This window comes from Pollicipes pollicipes, unplaced genomic scaffold (assembly GCF_011947565.3).
Source record: "Pollicipes pollicipes isolate AB1234 unplaced genomic scaffold, Ppol_2.1 Scaffold_4740;HRSCAF=5597_pilon_pilon_pilon, whole genome shotgun sequence".
In the NCBI taxonomy this organism is placed as follows: domain Eukaryota; kingdom Metazoa; phylum Arthropoda; class Thecostraca; order Pollicipedomorpha; family Pollicipedidae; genus Pollicipes; species Pollicipes pollicipes.
This window is the reverse complement of record NW_023596545.1, coordinates 2,651,435-2,672,960: the sequence shown is the minus strand read 5'-3', so window position 1 is coordinate 2,672,960 and position 21,526 is coordinate 2,651,435. Positions and strand designations below refer to the sequence as shown.

The window sequence follows — 21,526 nt, the reverse complement described above, 5'->3', positions numbered from 1 at the left end:
TCGTGGTGCGGGATGAGCCTTGGAAGGATTACAAGAGGTGCTGCTCGGGCGCGTGGGGTGGGTCTCTCCCTTTCGGCGTCGTGTGCGGCAGGTCACTGCTGCGCGTGAAGGTAGTCCGACCGAGAATTCTTTTCATCATCGATACACTAGACCATTAAAGGATTGTGCCACAATAAGTACCAAGTGTGCATTCCAGAGCAAAAAGTGAGCTAGGTCTAGCAGGGATGCAGATAAGAATAGCCAGGATCGGAGATGAAATAGTTACAATTTTCAGATAACATAAAAGTACCACAAACTGGCACGTATGCCCATGAAGTTAGCCAATAATGAGCAATCTGACACAAAGAGAGCCTTATTTAGTACACAGGAAATTACTACCGTTGTCCTTCCATCGTTTGAGGCGAAGCTCGGATCCCAAAAAGCATATGGTTAATGCATATAATTTACTTTTGAACAAATATCTTACTGGCAGTTGTATATCTGCTGACACCGGTAGTCGAAGTAATCCTCAAACATGCGGACAAAACTGTAACTGCTCTCTAATCACATGGGCCACGGAAAAACAGGCTTGTTTTCATATGCCTACCGAGAGCTTCTCGGCCGCAGAAATGACGCAACCTAGCTGCATGATATGACTGAAACCGATGATCAATTCACCCACAACTTGTCTTTGATCATCCTCATCGTCGTTGTGAACGCTATGTGCGCAGTTCAACAATTTAATTTCTTACGGAATAGATGGTACTGAGTGGCAGGGAACCCTCTGTGGATATAGAACAAGGGAGGAACGTGATTCGTACTCAGCCTCTATCCATGAACTTTCATAAGCCTAGTCTCAATATATTCTGGAGATAGAGGCAGCTGCCCCCTCCCCTTACCCCTCCCAAATTCGCCGGCCCTGGTTGTGCCTTGAGACGTAGCCATTCAAAATGTCAAAATGTTTTGCTGCCGGAGACACGCTTCTCGTCGTTAACGGAGATCGCGTTTTTCTCGCAAACTTCCATTTTAAGCCAACCTGATGAGTGTTATGCTGCCAAAAACGACAGAAAAATTGAAATGGATATACATTTTTGCCAGCAGGCTAGCCAAGCAAAATGTAACTTCACACGTCAAGCTATTTCGACATCTGCTGTGCTCTTTCTAAGAACACTCGCCTCGTGCTGACAGCTATTCCCCGTCGCGAACGTTCCGGATTGCGAACTGCACGCGCGTGGTGTGTTTGCCGCGGGTGGAGTGTGAGCGGCGCCATTTTCCGTGAATTTTGGTGCTTTGTGCAGTCATACGTGGTGTGAGCTATCGTCCTGGTGTGCCAGTGTGAAGCACCAACTACCTAGTAAGAAAGTGGGCTTGACTTTGTGTGGTAACGGACGAAACGTGCAGCTAGAGGTACTGTCATGGCAGACAATACCTTGTACCAGTTGCTCGGTGTAGCAAGGAATGCATCGGATGGCGATATAAAAAAGGTAAGTCAAGATTACACTAACGTCATCATCGTCATTTACTGCTTGCTGCTTCGATTGTTTTGCTGTGAGAAAGTTGCCTGTTGGTTTGCAAAGGCTGTGTCGTGTGTTGGCTATTGGTACAGTTTCAGCTGTATTATGCTAAGATGTGAGTGGGTTAATGGTTACTTCCCTTAAATTAGCTAAAATTCCAAACCATGTCTCTTTCATGCCAGCTGCACTGTCAAGGATAATTGTTTACCATGCCAGTCTTCCATACTATGCTGCATTTTCCAGCATGCAGCATGTTAAGAGGAGGCAGGCAAGAAATGGTTTCTCAAACTGAGTTGATGGCTGAGCAGTGAAGTGACCCAATCTGCCCCCAGAATATGCTATCAGAGAGTTTTTCCCTAGGTTTGGTCCACTTCTGGCTTAAAGTTTGGAGGGGTATCTGGAGCCCAAGCTTCAGGGTGTCTGACCCCCCTCCCCCCCAACCGAACAAGACACTACAGCCGTGAAAACAATGCTGGCTCAGCGTCAAACACAGCCATGATAGCCTCTGAGTGTTTTGTATTGTTTGCAACAAAAATGAATGGTCTTTGCTATGGAGGCTTGAGTGAGGCTGGCTGTTCCAGTGTGCTGAAATTCATGCGTGTTTCTGTAATAGCTTGAAAATATAAAATGGTTTTAGATCATAAGCATGATAACATATAATGCAAGATTATGACATGAATCAGTTAGAATGCAATAGCTTTAGAAAGGTGTTGCTGTTAAAATTAAACCGTAATGTCCTCTGGGCAGTCACTGTTGATCAGCACTCTCCAATCAGTACCTAACCTTACCTTGAGTTGGCTAATCCAACCATCCTTCCCTCCATCCATAGCACTCCTTTTAACTACTACTAATTTTATTCCTGCTCCTGAACCTTAAACTAAAAGCCCTGTGCTTACCATTATCCCCGACCCAATGTAAAAAGTAACTGGTTCAAACCCTAGTCACCATCATTAGCCTGCAAAGCATGTCATTGATCTGTTTGAGGTAGAGGGAATGGTGTCCCAAATAGGTGGTAAGCTGCTCCATCTTTGGCAAATTTTGTGAGCCTTGCCTCAAAATCACGCATTATCATCATACGTGGTAATTTTCTGTGATCTCTAATTTGGTGCATCATTCAACTTATTGTATACCACCAATGCTCTAACTCCATAATTTCTACCTATGAACTTGATAAGTAGACTTAAATTTGAATTTGTGTTCCATCTCAGTCCTTACTAGATCTTGTCATCCATGGTTTTTAGACAAGGACACTTACATGACATTGGGGAGCTGAACTTCCAGTATGCATGCATTTTGCTCACACAGCCAGAAAAGTTAGATGGAATGTTTCAGTTTTTTGTTGGAAAGAACACTTTGAGGGTGTTTTTTCTTGAGGCTTCCTTGGCATCACAGTTCCCTGAAATATTTTCTCTCTATGTGCTGATATTGTTGGTAACCATGTGGCAAACTTGTGGCTGTCAGATTTATGGTGTGTTTGTGTGCTGGAATTGTTGCTGGGATGTCACTGCCATGCCGAACATGTTCGATGTGATTTAATGTTTGCAGTCTGGTCCCTACCCCAACCATATCCTTATGAAGGTAAGGTGTCCCAATTTTGAATTAATAACACACATGAGAAAGCAGTGTACTGACAGTACGTGCTTGTTAACAGGTAGCCAGCGGGTTAGACACTCATACTAACACAAACAGTGATTTGTGAACCATCCATGAACCAGTTTCTTCCGTGGCTGGGGGAACCCCAAGCCCGCTCACACTTTCGTGTGCCTCAGAGACCTTAGCCATCATACGTGTACTCGTGCAAACTTCTCTGTATTGTACAGCAGTGTGAACAATCTGCTTGCAAACAGAGCATGTTTGTGAAGTGCAGGTCACCTGGCAGTAATATCACAAGCAAACAAAGAAGCGGTGGTTTGTGATCTGTTCACAAGGAGTTGGTGTATGGCTATCCTTGCCAGTCACTTGCATCCCATGCCTAGTGACCATAATGTAACAATGCCCCAGTCAAATGTGTACATTCAAGGTCCTTCCTCCACTTGATCCCCTATCTGACACTGACTCTTTGCCACCCTATCACCCATGACCCATGATTTTCCATTGGTATATATATATATATATATATATATATATATATATATATATATATATATATATATATATATATATATATATATATATATATATATATATATATATGTATATATATTCATGTATTCATAATCTGCCTTCCAATTCCACCACAACTCATTATTGTCCAGCTTTTGTATTAAAAAATATCAACCATTGCATCTTCTGGACAATGGTAAATGAAAAGTCAGATTCCCCTGTTGCCTCTAACTGGCAGATACTTTGATATTGTGCCATGAACATGTAAGATATGTTGGATGATATAGGACTGCAACTGTTTGTTCGAGCATGCTATGCTGCCTTCCTGTTATCTCCTGTCTATTGGGGGCATTCTGTGGACCTTAATAGTCATCATCATCATCATCATAGATAACAAACAGGGTGGAGTGTTGGCAGGATACTTGGGGAAGTCTTGGTGCCACCACTTTTGCAAGACCATTGCAATGTGACATTCCTTACCCAATGATCATGGAAAACACACAATTTTCAACATGTAAAAAGATGGAGAACACAGCTTGAAACCAGGTCCAGATGGCAATCCAGGGATGCAGTGGCACAAGACAGCATGCAGTTGTATTGGCAACATGGTGTTGAAAGTTGAAATAACAACAATGTTGACAAAAGCATGTGTCACTGTGGGTTGCTTATTTGCTCTCATGTGCAATTGGTGGATCTGCCCATTTGTGGGGTGTTGTTGGTAGACCTGAGGTCATATATCATCATCCACAGTGCAGACAACATGGAATCAGCTGCACAATGAAGGCAAACATACCAGCCTGCTGCATATCACCAACCAAAATAGAACTCTGACCCATAAGTGTGCCAGGAATCAACCAGCAAGCTGCAAATGTTACCTTTTCCCAAGCTGCTCTCGAATATGAGTCCTTTGGTGGGATGCGTGCAGTGGTGTAGCGCTCTACCCTGTGTAATGGCTGGGCATGATTCAGTGTAATGGCCGAGTGGTTAGCGCCTCAGACTGCCACCTGGAAAGTCCGGGTTTGAATCCCAGTTGCACCATGACCCCTGAGCACTATTATAGCCGATGCAGTCACGGGGCGTGACAGGGTGCGTTGGATGGCCTTAAAACAGTGAGGCAGTGGCGTATCCAGCGGGGCTTGAAGGGGGGGGGGGAGAGTCGTGCCCTCCCCTGCCCATCCCCACCTCCAGCCCTGCAGGTGTCGGGCCCCCTCTTTGTCAGTTGTAGGCGACTGTAGGGCTTGCACATTATTTTTATCTAAAAAAAAAAAACGGGTCCACGGGTCTTTGAATGGGAGTCCGCAAAAGACTCGACATATGTCGAGTCCTTACTTACACATACTTTACTTACACGACTTTACACATATAAGAGAGGGCCCCTATAGCGGCGAAATGGGCCCCTTGACCGAAAGCACTCCTCGTTAGTCTTAATATTGGCCACACCATTGTCCTGAGTGGCAGTTCTTTCCTACGGACATTTTGGTCTTCTGTGGTTATTCTAGTCGTTTTTTTCGTTTTTTTTTTTTTTTTTTTTGCTAACTGGCTGGTGCCCCGCGCAATAAGCGCTCTTGCCGCATTGAACCCACTTGCCTGGTTGTGCCTGCACGAGCGCCGCCCCGGATGGCGCGGCGACCCCTGTAGTGCGGCCTGTGTTATGCGCGCGTCCGCTGACACTAGCTGGCGCCGCAGGCGTATCGGCGGCTGGCCAAGGAGTTCCACCCGGACAAGAACCCTGAGGCCGGCGACAAGTTCAAGGAGATCTCGTTCGCGTACGAGGTGCTGACCGACCCGCAGAAGCGGCGCATCTACGATGCGCAGGGCATCCGTGGCCTGCAGGAGGGCGGCGGCGGCGGCGCCGACATGGCCGGCTTCGGCGAGGACATCTTCTCCCACTTCTTCGGCGGCGGGCTGGGCGGCATGTTCGGCATGGGCGGTGGCCGGCAGCGCGGCCCACGCCGCGGCGAGGACACTGTTTACCCCCTCAAGTGAGTGTGGCGCGGCCGGCGGCGGCGGCGGCGGCGGGGGTTGATCCGGCGGCGTTAGGGGGGGGGGGGGGGACGGCGACATTTGTATGGTGGGTGGTGCGGTCGGGAGGGAGCCCTGCTGGCGGATCGCGTGTCGCGCTAGCGCTATGCGTATCGTGGTGTCGTCGATGGACCTCGTGTCTTGTAGCGGTGATGTATTTAGTCCCTTGCCAGCTCAGAAACCGGCAGGATTGGTGACCATAAAACCCAGGGAAAGTGGCAGGTTCATGATAAGTGGTGGGCTTTCTATAAGATCGGCGGCAGTGTGAGGCAGCCTGCGGTTCTATGTGCCCACAACAGAGTCCGTTCTAGGTAAAGGTCGTCGTCTTGCTGTATGCGTGCAGCGGCCGAGCTCTGGCGATGCCGTCCCTCGGTCGTAGTGTCGCCATGCGGCCAGCGATTCGCCGCACATGCCGCGTGTTTGGCGTCGGGGCCGGGCGAGTCGAAGCTCAGCGTGTCGCCGCGCCGCTGACGCGCCGCTCCGTCCGCCGCAGGGTGACGTTGGAGGACCTCTACAACGGTAAGACGTCGAAGCTGCAGCTGAGCAAGAGCGTGGTGTGTGCCAGCTGCGGCGGCACCGGCGGCCGCATGGGCACGGCTCCGGCGCCCTGCCGCGGCTGCCAGGGGCGCGGCATCAAGATCCACATCCGCCAGATCGGACCGGGCATGGTGCAGCAGAAGCAGACCATGTGTCCCGACTGTCACGGCGAGGGCGAGCTGATGAGTGAGCGCGACCGCTGCCGCACCTGCGCCGGCCAGAAGACCACCAGCGAGGTCAAGATACTGGAGGTGAGGGCGCCGGGCCGCGCCGGCGGTGCGGACGGATCCACCCGCGCCGTCTGGCCGTGTTGGAGATGGGTTGCACGCACGTGCAGTGGGCCTGTTCGAAATGGTGCTCTTGGGATGCACATCGTCGGACGTGCCGTCAACACCCGTCAGCACCTTTTCGGTCATGTTGAAATGGCACGGCACAGCCACTGTAACGCACGTGTATTGCGCGTTGTGTGGTGGCCTGGTGTCCCGTGTTACTGTCTACACGTGCGATCCCTCGGGTTAACCGCATTGTCGCTCATCCTCTCCGATTTTCTCGGCGTCGGCTATCGCACCGCTGATAACTGCTAGGCTTTTTATATGGTAGTTCTATAAAAAAAAAACAGCACCGGCCAGTATTTGGTGTCGCATTGATTGCCGATTTTAAAGTTATTCTAGGGGACCTTTCAATGGCCCGTGTGTGTAAGACCGCATGTTTGAGGCACCCTTGAGCCCCCAACACGCTGCCAACACCGCCGGGAGCAGCCCCCGAGCCCCGCTCACCGTCCTCCAGCGCGTGATCACTGAGAGGCACGCGCCGTGCGCCCGGCAGGTACACGTGGACAAGGGCATGCGTGACAGCCAGAAGATCACGTTCCGCGGCGAGGGGAACCAGAAGCCGGGCATCGAGCCGGGCGACGTGATCGTGGTGCTGCAGCAGGTGCCGCACGAGGTCTTCCAGCGCGACGGACACGTGAGTGGCGCGCGCCGCGCCGCCGGCGCCGACCGCGCACGGCCGGTGGAGGGCGTCCAACTGCGTGTGGGACGGGTGGCTGCTCCAGGTCTGGATCGGTGGCAGAAATTGTTTTGAGGGGTTTGGCACGACTATGTGCAAGAGTCGTGTGGTGGGCACTGTTGCGGAATGTCAGGCATCGCATTTTTTACTCTTAGTTATGTAACTCTTTGCATGACAGGCTTGTTAATTAAGCTTGGTTAGGTTTCTCACGTGGGTACTACGCTACAAGTTATTGATTCTAGTGCTATGCACTTTATATATATATATATATATATATATATATATATATATATATATATATATATATAATGCATCATATATGCTTTTCACATAAATATGTGGGGGATAAGAGTCCTGATTATTAAAATAGAAATAACTTAGAAGAAGATCTCAAACCGAGTCGACCGGTCGCACCCAAGCGTGCACCCACTCCGCCCTCGGCCAGGCCACGGACTGGGCAGACGCGGCGCCACGGCGAACAGCGGCGCGCTGGGGTTTCGGTAGAGCGGGATCAGGCCTCGGTCATCACTGTATGGGCCCACGAAACAGCGCCGCCTCGGGCGTCTCGGTCCGCGGGAAGCTCGATGGCAAGTTAGACTCCCGTGTTTGGGAGTGGCAGCGCGCGCAGGCACACGTTTGGCTCCAGGTCTCTCTATGTAGATTGCAGTATTGTACACCTAGGTGGGTGCCCAGTGCGTGGCCTGGCCGAGAGCGGAGTGGGCGCACGCTGGGGTGCCGCCGGTCGGCTCGGTTTGACCTCGGGCCTGGCAGATGCGGAGCCCCTGAGCTGGCCGCGGGTGCGCAGGCGCACGTCGTCGATCGCAGCTGGGGCTCTTAAGCGCCGCTGCATGCGCTGACGTGGATGGGGTGGGTGGGGGGGGGGGGGGGGGGGGAGATCTAGCCGAGAACAACTCTCGTGGTTGGTTTGATTTGCGACGAACGGTTTGTGTACTGCGGGTGTGTCGCCATACCTGACCTCGGACATGGCGTGTTCAGGTGGACTCAGCCTAAGCAGACAATGTCGAAGACAGTGGGATGAAACTACGTACCCGGGCCAAATCAACAATCCATATGTTCAATTCAGAGTTGAAAGGTGAAGTCATCAAACCAGAAAATTGCTTTGACGCCGGTCGAATCGGCGTGGTGGGTCGATGTTGTCATCCTTGTTGTCATCAAACTATAGATCAAAGTCAGTATTTTATAGAGCCTGACTTGAAAAAGGCCTTCCTGAGGGAGGCAATACAGACGGCGAAGATCTATTTGCTCAATTTACAACAATGTAAATTGATATTTACCACCATGTTTCACGTGTCAGCACGTGGAGAACATCACTTAGTTTTATCTTCTAAGAAAACATCACTAAGTCCGGTACTGACCAAGATGGGTAGAAGCGTTCCAGCAAATCGTGAGATGTTAGCAATGGATGTTAACGTGTGTGAAAGGGCCATAATTGTAGAAAAGTCGGCGGAGATCGCAAGTGGTCGGTGTAGTTTAGCTTCTCATACCCCGGCCGAGCCGTTGCCCTCCTTCTATGGTTGGTGTTTATGGTGCTTCACGCAGCTGCGAGCACCTGATGAAAAATAAGTTATTTGCATTTGTTCGTTGTTTTTTTTTTAGAGCATAAGGAATCCACAGACAAAGGCCCAATTGTGGAGGCAGTCTAGTTGAACAAAAACAGATGCACGATACACACAAACTAAAAACATAATCACGCTTACACACGCTCACATACGCATCGCACAGTCACACATACACTTTATACACTGGGGCACAACGGCCATCAAAAGAACGCTCCACGGCTACCGGCGGACTTAACAAATGATACCCGAATGGCCAATAGCTCTTGGAGAAGGCTGGTGTGCCGAAAGCGCCAGGCGCGTGTAGCCACACCGAACAGTGACGTCACGTGAGCGAAGTCAAGGCTGGTGATATTCGCTGACAAAAATAAAAATGAGGAGTCGATGCTGAAACTGAATTGAGCCGTAGAAAATGCCTTAGAAAGCCGTAGCCTTAGAAAATGAAAAGCCAAAGCCGAATCCGAAGTTTTTAGAGGAAAATCGTGGCTCCGCGACTGAACGAGTCGCTGCGAGCTCCGGCTGCCTCTATCAAACGCCGGCTATCTCCACCTGGCAAGGTCAGTTGGGGGCACATCACTCCCGTTCGCACGTAAAAAGTTTAACAAAATGTAAAAAAGGCCAGCCAAAGTTTGTATCGCTACCTAAGTGTTTTGGCAGGAAAGATTATATAATGTCGTAGGCTGTATTTCCCTCCGACTTTGCTGGCGTACAAGGGACCCCCAACCTTCGCAACTTTGAGAACAAAATATGTCAGGCTTGGGGAGAGGCCCGTTTTTGTGTTTTGGGGGAATAGTTAAGAAATTTGTGGTGCTAGCCTTCACATCTGAACTATGTTGCGAAACAACACGTGCTCGGATGTGGCGGAGCTTCCTCATTTTAGTAGGAGGGCGAGCGCATTGTTCATTGTTCACGTCTCATTGTTCCACAAAGTTCTTTGCAGTACCGTGAATTCTGTGTTGAAAATTAACATCGTGAAGCTGCGTAGCAAGTTGTGATAGCAGTTGCATTCATCTCTCAATACCCACGCCTTCATCACTGAAATAACCATAGCTATGTCTAACGTCGGGCTCGCCTCACATGTCCCGTGCCAGGGAGGTGTCTTATGTAGGTGTCTTGGCAGTGCCGGCCATGCCGGAGCCGGGGCCGGGGGCGAGGTCGAGGCCGTATTTAAAACACAACGTCACGTCCTGAGTTTTCGTGTGGTTGGCTGCTGCTGGCACTGTGCGGCCAGTCCGGTGAAGCTCCAGTCTTCGCTGACGTCCGCCATCGCCGTTCTGGTGCCGACGTACTGCCTCCGCGGCCATCGTTGTCGAATTTCTTTGCTCCGGAGCATGCTGTCGAGGGTTTTGGGCGGGCGGTGGATGGCAAAGCTGTCACGGAAGTGGGATGCCTTTCCGCGTCTATTGTTGGCGGTTAGAGCATCATTTGCGGTCATCCCGCCGGATGCTGTCACAATTTGTCACGGCGGGAATGTGGCGAGTCGTCTTCTTTCTGGGCCGTGCTCTCCGGAAGCGTGGTGGCCAAGAGGGGCCTCGAGCGGCTGCGCCCATCCGGCGGTGGCGGCCGGCAGAGCCGTGACGTCAGAGGCGCGGGCCGGACGCCGGCGCCGATACGGGCCGGGCCAGGCCTGGCCTCGCCCGCCGGCGGCAGCCGTCAGTCCGTTGTCTGGCCCGCGCCTGCACCGTAGGCGCCACTCTGTGCTCCTCCGCTGCCGGCTGCCGGCGCGGACCTTCGCTCCGATGGCAGGCACCGAGCGCAGTGACGCGCCCAGGAGGCGCCAGCCGCCGCCGCCGCCGCACGCCGATCGGTCGGCGGCGCGACTGCCGCAGCCGCCGATGCGGCCGCCAGCGGACGCCTGGACCGGACAGCGGGTGCGCGCCCGCTCCGGCGCTGAGAAGCGCGGCCGCGCAGCGTGGCAGGGGCGCGGCGATAACGGCCATGCAGAGCGCGGCAAGGGCTGCGACAGAGCGCGCGGCGACGGCTGCGACAGAGCGCGCGGCGACTGGTCGGCGCGCTCCGGCGCGCCAGGCCTGGCGGAAGCCGGCGGCGGACACTGCGACCGACTGCAAACACTGCGATCATGCCACTCGGACGACAGCGACAGACGGCCACACCTGGACCGCCCGAAGCCGCCGCTGCCGCCACGGCCGGCGCCGCCAGCGGCCACCGACGAGGAGCGCTACACCAACTCGGACTTGGCGCGTCTAGGTGCCGCGTGTACGGTGGAGTACCTGGAGATGAACGCCGGCCCACGCGGCCCGGCGGCCGGCCACCCGCCGGCCTCAGGCGGCGGCGACGAAGAGTATTGTGAGATCCGGGATATGGCGGCGCACGACCAACGGCATGCGCGCCCTCTGCCCGCTCCGTCCGCTCCGCTCGCTCCGGTCGCTCCATCCGCTCCGGTCGCTCCGGTCGCTCCGTCCGCTCCGGTCGCTCCGGTCGCTCCGGTCGCTCCGGTCGCTCCCTCCGCTCCGGTCGCTCCCTCCTCTCCGGTCGCTCCTCCGGCTTGGCCCGCCCCGGCCGCCGCCCACTCGTCGGACTCCGACTCGGGCTACGAGCGGCTGGCCGTGCGGAACGAGTCGCGGCTGCGCTCGCGCTCCGACGCAGCGCGGCGCCCGCCGCTGGCCAGCGGCCTGCTGGGCTCGACGTCCTCCCTGCCTACGACCGGCTGCGCGGGCTCGATGGAGGACGACGTGGCCAGCGTCGGCTCGGACCCGGGCGAGTGGGCGGCGTGGCCGGCGCCGACCGGCGGGCGCTGGTACCGCGAGGTCTCGCGCGACATGGCCGAGCTTGTGCTGAGCGGCCGGCCGAACGGCGCCTTCCTGCTGCGGCCGTCGAGCCGCGCGGCCGGCGCGCACATGGCGCTCTCGCTCTCGCTGGACGGCTGCTGCTACCACCTGCCCGTGCGGACGCGCGACGACGGCCGCCTGGCGCTCGGCTTCCAGAAGTGGAGCGAGCGCCACTTTGGCTCGGCAGCCGAGCTGGTCAGGTTTCACCGGCGCGAACCAGTGGTTGTGCGTGACATTGGTGCCACGCGGCTGACCTGGAGCCCCGACTAGGGAGCCCGGAGGGGGGGGGGGACGCAATGTCGGCTCGGCCGCTCAGGTTGGCTCGAGTGTGGTACACCGTGGGTATGGCGCACCGCGCTGGACGGATGTTGGACATCGTACATGGGAGCGGTTTTCCGACATTCGTTGTACGCTGTCGTACAGAAGCGGTTAGTGTATTGCTAGTTTGTTGTGTTATGAATGGAATGCGAGCCAGTTGTAGGCTTGTGACCCGGAGAAATACACTACTTGACAATTCGATTGCGATCGTGTCTCGGTCGTGAATCAGTCCATCTTAGATGCAGGTTTTCCTCGCGTTTGTGCAAGTGTACGTACGTTGATGGCTAACGTTTCCATGAACCGACTCAACAACGCCAGTGCAAAACCTACCCAAATGACGACGACGCTGCTGGCCTAGAATGTACACGCATGCATGGAGAAGCAGCCCTGATAAGTACAGCACACAAAAAGAACTGAGAACAAAACTGATATAAAAAGGACAACGACATGTAGATTAAGTGTCCTTGAGAGATTGAATGCGCGAGCCGGGCCCGGGACCGCTCCCCGCTATTACTAAGACGTTCCGTTGTTGGCCGGTAAAAGACCTCTGCGCCTCAAAGTGTGTTGTGCTAATGAGATCTGAGAATGACCCTGGTTGACCTTCAAGGGAGCGATTGTACATGTGAGAAGTAAATCAAAGCCGCTTATGCGATCTGTAACTTTTCATGGCATGCGACCGTTGTCGCCTGAAAATGAGTGGCAAGGTTCCCGTTTTAGCCCCCTTGATACAGTTCGGATTGACAATGCATTCGGTACGTTGCGCTGGAAGCAAAGTAGACTGCATTCATATTGATACTAGACGGGTGGAATCTCCGGGATTTTGGCGGGAAAGGGTGCCGAAAATACCCACTCAAACACGTTTTTCCATGTTTTCCCCACCCAAAGGCTGCTTTTGGCAAATAAGCTTGAGATGCGGATGTGCGGATGAGTAAAATAGTGTCATACGTATGTTATTCAGTCTGAAATACATCATCGACCAGCCATTTTTGGGATGTTGGTAATGACCTTCTAAGCGTGAACTAGTCATATACTTTGCACCGGCAGCATATATTCCTATTAGGGGATGTGAACTACCCACATACTTTGCACCGGCGGTATAGATACCTATTCGGTGACGTTTGCAGGCTGTAAAACAGGACAAGCAGAAATTTGTTTGTGTTTTATAGCATTACGAGAATTAAAAAATGGTGACAAGTATTAAGTTTTTGACGTTGCTTCGCACCGTCGCAGCGGGACGTTGCTTACAGCGAGCGCCCACAGCCTCCTCTGGGTCTGTATCGCCGTCCACTGACTTGCTGGCCCTTGTCTCCCCACGTGGCTTCTCCTGAAGCTAGAAGTTGTTATCACCAGGAGAGAAGTTTACGGTATCAGGATGGCCCGCTCCCTGAGCCAGGTGGGGTCTTGGTAGCGCGCTTCCAGGCCGGGCAGACCTTGGCCAGGAGGCTGTCGGCAAATTATACGTTTTCGACACGTGAACGCTGATTTGTCTTGGCTGTGGACTTGATAATTGCCAAGTTGTAGGCAAACTGTTCGGCATTATTGTCGCCATTTAAGTGCGCACACGGTGCTGAGATGTCTTCTGATACTCCGGCTATCAGTTATTACTCGTCACGCTGTAATTTGTGTAATGTCGCGGATTAACCGTCGTGTGGGAAATTCTTTTTGTAGCCATTACTCAGTTTGTGTTTGTGGCCTTTACTGGTCGGTGGGCGCTGCATGATCTACAGCAGTCGATGCGCCCTAAAACCACAAATCATCATCATTTTACTGGTCGTTGTATTGTGGTTTTCGCTCTGCCCACGCTTTCGCAGCTGGCGGATATGCAGTCGATTAGCTCGCGGTAGCTGGTATTCTTAGCCGCTCTGCTAGGTCTCAAATGGCGCGCAACCCACCGTCGCTGCTCCTAACCGTATACGGCCGGCGGTCTCCCCGGGGGGGGGGGGGGCGGGGGGGGGGGGGCAGGGTTACTTGTGCAGTGGCGCAGATCTCGATCAAAGTGTTACACAAACCTTCCTCTCGGCGCGCTGACGCCGAACATTTACATGTTTGGGTATCTGCTGTCTGCTATCGACGGTTCTCGAGTTCTGAAGGGCCAAATGGCAGAGTCTTTCATTTATTAGTAAGGTAGGATGTTTGCCATGCTTCAGCTCTCGTAGAGCGTGGTGGATGATGATGCACGATATTTTTGAATGTCCCAATAATTCTTCGCCTGTGCTACGCATCTGTGCTAGCTGACTGTAATAAGAGCAGGAGATGAACTGCCCTTCCGGCCATAAACCTTCTTCAGTGCTGACAGTCATGCCGGGGAGGCCTGGCCGTGGGCCTAGCAATCATGCCGGGGAGGCCTGGCCGAAGGCCTAGCAATCGCGCCGGGCAGGCCTGGCCGCGGGCCTAGCAATCGTGCCGGGGAGGCCTGGCTGTGGGCCTAGCAATCGTGCCGGGGAGGCCTGGCCATGGGCCTAGCAATCGTGCCGGGGAGGCCTGGCCGTGGGCCTAGCAATCGTGCCGGGGAGGCCTGGCCGTGGCCCCAGCAATCATGCCGGGGAGGCCTGGCCGTGGGCCTAGCTCCGTCTCGCTGTGAAAGTCTCTGGTATCAAGTACACAGGCAGTGGTATTCGAAGCGCCCGTGTGCGCGTCCAAAGCACTGGGACATTTCACTGACGTATTCGCGTCAAGTGGCGTGACATTCTGTGGTGCATGCCACCGAAAGATTAGGGAGCGTCGGCGAAGAAGCTGGCCAGATCGGTATACTTCCATTGCATATGTAAAAATACGGCAGGCAGAGTGATTTCCGCGTAGGTTAACGGGCACCCATTTGCACGTGCTGACGAATCCAGTCATGTTTCATCTGGACAGGGTGGTGTAGCGTTCTTGGCATGGTCTTCCGAGACGGTTGGGCGTGAAATCGAAACAGGTGACTTGTTTAGCGGTTCGGCAGGGCGGGGGCCTGCCAGAGCAGGCTAGGGTAAACACGAAGAAGTTGAACGCGGCGCAGCACTTACGGCGGAGGCCTCGGTCCCAGCACGGTCGGCAGTGACCAAATTTAGGAAAGCGCAGAGCTTAAGCGGCCTTCTGCTTGTGAGTCGAAGGCGCGTGGTCTGTCTGGTTCGCGGGTGTTGACCGCGCTGTTCGCGGATGTTACTCAGTCGCACCGCAGGACTGATGTAGTGGTGATGTCCGCCTGGCGAGACCGCGCTGTTCGCGGGTGTTGCGCAGTCGCGCCGCAGGACTGATGTAGTGGTGATGCCTGTCTGGCGAGACCGCGCTGTTCGCGGGTGTTGCGCAGTCGCGCCGCAGTACTGATGTAGTAGTGATGCCTGTCTGGCGAGACCGCGCTGTTCGCGGGTGTTGCGCAGTCGCGCCGCAGGACTGATGTAGTGGTGATGCCTGCCGCGTACGCCGCGTGCCGGGAGCTGTGCCGGAGTCCATTTCCATACGAGTTGGTGTCTCTCTGCCTCAGGACCTGCACATGACGAAGAAAATTTCGCTGACCGAGTCGCTGTGTGGCTTCCGGATCCCGATCAAGCACCTGGACGACCGGACAGTGGTGATCATGTCTGAGCCGGGCACCGTCCTCCAGCCAGGTGAGGGAACGGGCCAGCCGGTCGGGCTCTCTTCAGTCGAGCTCTGTTGTAAAGTGTTGTTGTTGCATTCTCCCTTAAGCGAGGCGTTATTTCAGTACCGTCTTTTTATGTTGGCTCACTTGCCGGGCTATGTTCTACCTCGTTTGTGACTGCAGAACTTCATGAAATTAGGCCAACCAGAGTGAGGTCCTGCAAAATAATTCTGCCGGATTTTATTCTACTCTTCATCTCGAAACGTAAAATTTTTACTTTGCTGAGCGGATCCCGTTCATTTGATGCCAGGAACGGAACGTGACTGAAGTGCCTGGCTAATCGATAATTTGTGACATGGAAACGGAACGAATCACGGTAATTTACTTTTGGTTGCGAGTATCATTATCATCAGCGAAAAGGCTGCCATGTATGGAGTCGTACTTGGGATTATTAGAGCGACAACCGCGTGAATAGCGCAGCACAGCACAGCACAGCACAGCACAGCAGGGCAGAGAAGAGATGTGGAAAAGAAAAAGGATGAATAGAGAATAGAAGGGAAGGGAGAACTCCCAACCTTTGTCTATATCACCAGTGTGCTCATGAAGTACCGCAGCCGCAGCCCGTCTCCCTCGGGATAGCAGTCAATGTCACTGCTCAAAGCTGTACGCAAGCGGGCCAGGCGAACCGCGATACTTTGTGGAGATGGTGGTGTTGTCCGGGCCGGCCGGCCGGCGCCGGGGCTTCCGGTCTGGACGGGTGGTCGGCCACTATCGGCTGGTGGGCGGGGAGCCGGCCCGGCCCGGCCCGTCCCAGGCGACGGCCTCTGCCCGCTCGGCACCGAGCCCTGCTGACCGCGCGTCCGCCGCCGGCCGAGGTCGCCGCCGCCGCCGCAGTGCCCGCTGCGGTGGGATTGCATGCCGGTTCTGGGTGCCCCTGTCCCGCGACCGACGTGTGGGCTCGCCGCTCCGTCCGCACGGCCGCCCCGCCGCCCCCGCCGCCAGCACCGTCGGCGCTGACGCTGGTGCTCAGCGATGCCGCAGCCGGAGTGTGACACTCCCCGCCGCGCACTCCCACGACGCGCTCTCTCCCCTTCCCTCCTCGCTTTCTTCTTCACAGCTCCGTCTGCCGGCCTGTCCCTGGCTCGGGACTTCTGCAGTTGGCGAGTTCGTACGGTGTCTCCACGTGTGCCGAGCGGCGGCCACCGGTCGACCCCGCCCGCCCCCTGACGGCCGCCCCCCTCCCCTCCCCCCGTTTGCAGGCGCGCGCAAGGGCGTCCGCGGTGAGGGCTTCCCCATCCACCGGATGCCGTTCGAGAAGGGCAACCTGTACTTGCGCTTCGAGGTGGACTTCCCGGCCAACCACTGGGCGCCGGAGCCGGTGTACCCGCAGCTGGAGGGCCTGCTGCCGCCGCGGCGCGCCTACCAGCGGCCGCCCGGCGAGCACGTGGAGGACGTGCACCTGGAGGACTTCGATCCCAGCACGCAGTCACGGTGAGGGCCGGCCGCCGGACGCCGCCGGCGTGGGTGGCGCTGCGGTGTGATTGTGCGGCAGGTGCGGGCTCGCGCGCGCTTGGCCGGTGTGGCGTCCGGCGCGTGCCGTGGCCGCGGCTCGGGCCGCGTCATATCCCTCACGCGGGTTGTTGCTGGGACGTGTTGGTGACGTATTGCCCTCTTGTGAAGAGGATTGGCTCTGGCCGTCGTGGCTGTCCGGTCGCGTGCCGTCCGCCAGCAACTTCGCTGCGGGGACTGCTGGTACACCGCCCGCTTTCGCATGAAAACGTCTGCTGAATGACGACATGTGCAGTGAGCCGGCACTTAGCGGCAGTCGCATGTCACAGATGCGCAGTTTATCAGCCGCATTACTATGTACGTTGCTCTGCGTGATTGGATGGGACCAATGAGGCTCTGAATTTGTTTTTTTAGGGGGGAAATAAGGCACTGCCTCTGGGCTTCGTGTGGTCGCACATTTGATGCACCCTTTCAGCCGCATCACCATCATCGCTGTCACGTGCTTGACGAGTAGTTTTTGTGGTTGGTCTGTGGAATGAGCGGATTGTTTAGACATACCAATTATCAGGCGGTAGATGAGTGGAGGAGCCTGGATGGCGGTGCCATGCTGCTTTGAGGGGGAGGGGGTGATTTTGTTCCGGGTGGGGTGTGGGAGACCTCAGGACATGCGGTAGGAGTACCGCGTGTTCCAGCCGTCGGTGCCTCAAGCATAGCTCGCTATCTGTCCGGCCGGACGTCGCGGCGGCGCGCGCCCGCCGGCTTGGGGTGTCCGCCGGTCGGAAGTGGGGAATCCTGGCACCGTGCGTCACCGCCGGACGTGTGCCCCCTCCCCCTCCCCCTCCCGTCTGGTACGGCCGCTGTCCGAATGTGGGGCATTCCACTGGAGTCCCTGGAGTCCCCACCACTGGTGCCGGTCTGTCCCGGGGGACACCGGGGACAAACCGGCGGTGTGGGCGAGATGGCCAAAAGCTTCGCTTTTGGTGAGGAGGTGGTCATGCCCGTCACATTCAAAACGTTTGGATAACGCGTAATTCGTCTTCAAAGCAATTTCGTCTTGCATAGCTAGGCGTATTAGCGTCTAATTCCTCGGTCTGTCATAACTATCGCTTGCGAAACTAAACCGTTAATATCATAACAGTGAAACGGCTGTGCGGTGGTTTGGCATGCGCGCGCATACGCTGACTGGCTGTCTGGCTGCTGTCACTGGCTACCGCCGCGGTCAACACTGGCGTACCGCTGATGTCTGGGCAGCGCTGGCAGCGTCAGCTTGCCATTCGTGTGCCATCGACTTCGAATCGCCCAGAATGCTATGAGTGCCGTCGCAACACTCGAGATAGGCTTGTATTCCAACACCGGCGAACGCGCACATTTTGGCCCTGTGTGCCGGTCGACGGAAATCTCGAGAGTCCCGACGTGGCGTTGGACATTGGCTTGCCCTCAAACGTTGTGCACGGTGTTGTCGCATGTCAAGGTAACTCCACAGTCAGGTTGCGAAGCTCGACAAAACCCGGCAGATGTTCCCACTTGATTCATCGCCGGCCAGGTGACGGTGAATTGTTTCGCCAGCGTGTGTTTGAAACGTGTCGATAACGGACGGTCCGTAGCAACTGCGTGCAGTCGTTCTTCATGTTCTAAGCGTTGTTCGGCAATGTATCACAGCATACTCAAACTGCTCAAGTGAGACTGACGGGCCAGCGTCGCCGCCCGCCGCTCACACTCGCCTTCCCCACCGGCAGGTCGGGCCGCGCCGAGGCGTACGACGAGGACGAGGAGGAGCACGGCGGCCCGGGCGTGCAGTGCGCCCACCAATAACGCACGCACCGCGCTAGATCGTAATGCGTCGACGCCGCGCCGCCGAGACGGTGGCGCGGCGGGCCCCGCCGCCGCCGCGACGGGTGCCTGTCAGCGTCCCGGCCGGCGGAGGCTCGGAGAGCGGCGCGCCCGAGTCCGGCGCCGCAAGAGGCGAATGAATCCGCGCGCGCGGCGGTGCGCCGTCCGGTGTCGTGGGCGGCGCGGGGCCGGTGGCGGCGAAGTCCCGCTGCTATGTGGCCCGGTGTCGCCGAGGCCCGAGGGTCCTGTGGTCTGGTGTCACCGAGGCCCGAGGGACGTGGTCTGGTGTCACCGAGAGGCGTGTGGTCCGGTGTCACTGAGGCCTGAGAGCCGTGCGGTCTGGCGTCACCGAGGCCCGAGGGATGTGTGCTCTGCTGTCGCCGAGAAACGTGCGGTCCGGTGTCGCCGAGAGATGCATGGTCCGGTGTCACCGAGACCCGAAGGGACGTGTGGTCTTGTGTCATCGAGGCCTGAGAGGTGTGTGGTCCGGTGTCACCGAGGCCCGAGGGACGTGTGGTCCGGTGTCACCGAAGCCTGAGAGACATGTGGCGCGGTGACACCGAGGCCCGAGGGACGTGTGGTTCGGTGACACCGAGCCCCGAGGGATGCGTGGTCCGGTGTCGCCGAGGCCCGGCAAATATAGAACGGTCCGTCGTCACCATTACCGCAGTGAAGCGGGATTCAAATTTGCTGGGACCCAATCCCACAAGGTTGAGGCCTGTCTCGGCCCCGGGAGAAGTCGTGCTCTGGTGTCGTCGGACCCCGCTGAAGAGCGGCGCCGGTGTGATGTGGCGCCGGCCGGCATCCGGCGGCCCCAACGAACTGAGGTCGTGCGAGGGGAGCGACGACTCCGTAGCACCTGTCTCGAGCGGGCCCGGTGCCCCGGCGGCGGCTGTGCGCAGGGGAGCGAGACGGGGTCGGGTAGCGGGCTGACTCAGGGCCGTCATCCGTGAACCCGGGCTGCCGCACGGCGCCCCGCGCGGTGCGACTGCTGTAGTGAGTGACTTGTGGGTCGGGAACTGCACCCGGGTGACTGTGCGTGTGTGTGTGTGTGTGTGTGAAATCGTGGGCCGACCACGTGCGTTCGATGGGGGGGGGCTCTGCGGCGCCGGACGGTGCGGGAGCCGACGATCTGCGGGTCGGGTGGCTCTGCCGCCCACCACTGGACGATCGCCTAAGGAAACGTGTTGGCAGTGGGCGAGGGGGACAGCCCCGTCGAACATATGTGGAAATTCAGGTTGTAAGTATCGTGAAGTAACGCAAATTGTGCAAAGTTGGATTTGTGCTATTCGAGAGTCTCCAGGTTATGATTGTTGTTTATGATCGTGCTCGTGTTCTGCACATAGCTCTTCTGCTCTGCCTGCCGTGGGATGCTCGGGAACGAGCTACGAGGCGGTGGCTTTTAGATCCGGCAACTACCGCGGCGCTGTGTAGGGCTCGGTTGTCACGTTATCTAATGAGTGGTCGTTTCGTTTGGTGCGTATGTCTGTCTGCGTGAGCTTGTCTGGCCCCACGGAGAGGCACTTCTATACAATAAATCAGCCGTACTTCGCCGCGTGACGTGGAGGTTGTGAGCGTCATCGCCGACCACAGCCGGCGTCACTTTAGCCTGGTCCGCAAATAGCCGTGACGTGACCACGGCCCCTGACCTCTGCGGGGCGGGGGGGGGGGCCTCCGCAGCCGCCCTCGCGGGCCGCGTCGAGCATCACCGTCTGGGCGGACGGATGGCCTCCCCCTCACGGCGATGGTGACGCAAGGCTGCCGTTAGTCAACACTTGCGGTTAGCCGTGGTCTCCTGCGCTAAACAAGCAGCTGGTCATGGGCGACGCGGGAGGCCTTATCAGTAAGCCGGAGTGGCCAAACATGGCTCCGTCGTTGCGCGAGTCGCGCGGCTTCAGGTCTGTGGGTCCCCGTGGTGCACGACCGCACTATGGTCCGGTAGAAACTGATCGGTGGAGGACAGCGCCCTGGGTGCGAACGCCTGCTTGAGATACGGGCCTCGCCGAATCGTAGACAGAGGCCTCGTCGAATCCTGCGAAGAGACGGACTGCGTTGGTTGCACGAGACGGCCGCACGGACTTCCCCAAGCTGGTTTATTGGGCCGGCCGATTTGAAGGCGGCCTCCGAGTGGCCTGGTGCCTGCCGGGCCGCGGGCAGCCGCGTCGGTCCGCGTGTTTGACGTTGGCGTCGAGCGCGCCCCAGCGTGACGGCGTCCTCACCGCGAAATGCAAATGTCGAATCAACGGCAGGAGCTGTAGGATTTCCCTTGACCACAAGTCACTCGTTGCGGGACAGACTCCTCGGCATAACGGAGGGCGTAGTACGCGATGGCATGAACCGCGCCGCCCCTGACTCACTGACGTCATTGACTGATTCAATGACGTCAGTGACCAATTCACCGACTGACGGGCGTGCGTCATGAACGGGATGGCGTATATTTTGCACAAACAAACCACAAATTGGCCTCAAACGCCAGACGCTCACCAACGAACGCCAACGTGAGGCACGGAAAGAAACCAGCTCCCTGCAAGAAACACGCTTCTTTGGTCTTGAATGTAGAAATAAGACTGGATAACTTCACCCACCATTGGTCGGAGCAGTACGCGAACACTGACGACGCGGGTCAGTCAGTGACCCCAACACTTGACGGTCGGGCGCGTATCACAGTCACTGCCGCATCAGCCGAGCTCGTGGCCGGAAAGTGTCAGTGCCTTAACATACTTGTCCTTGATGGGACCATCCCGTGGTGGGCTGCGCGCTCTCCACATGCCATGGGGGATTCAA

At 56.3% G+C, this 21,526-nt stretch overlaps 1 protein-coding gene across 1 annotated transcript; it reads left to right on the top strand.

The window, feature by feature from the left end:
• The first annotated feature begins 1,200 nt into the window (after nt 1-1,200).
• On the top strand, nt 1,201-20,302 carry LOC119098756 (dnaJ homolog subfamily A member 2). Its single transcript, XM_037221781.1, has 7 exons — nt 1,201-1,463; nt 5,283-5,578; nt 6,112-6,406; nt 6,981-7,121; nt 15,308-15,431; nt 16,663-16,894; nt 18,649-20,302. The coding sequence occupies exons 1-7, from the start codon at nt 1,395-1,397 to the stop codon at nt 18,722-18,724; spliced, it is 1,233 nt and encodes a 410-aa protein (XP_037077676.1). The 5' UTR covers nt 1,201-1,394; the 3' UTR covers nt 18,725-20,302.
• The last annotated feature ends 1,224 nt before the right edge of the window (nt 20,303-21,526 follow it).

Coding starts and splice junctions, on each gene's coding strand:
- LOC119098756 (XM_037221781.1), top strand. CDS start 1,395: ATGGCAGACAATACCTTGTACCAGTTGCTCGGTGTAGCAAGGAATGCA. Junction 5,579..6,111: donor GACACTGTTTACCCCCTCAA/GTGAGTGTGGCG, acceptor CGTCCGCCGCAG/GGTGACGTTGGAGGACCTCT. Junction 15,432..16,662: donor GGGCACCGTCCTCCAGCCAG/GTGAGGGAACGG, acceptor CCCCGTTTGCAG/GCGCGCGCAAGGGCGTCCGC.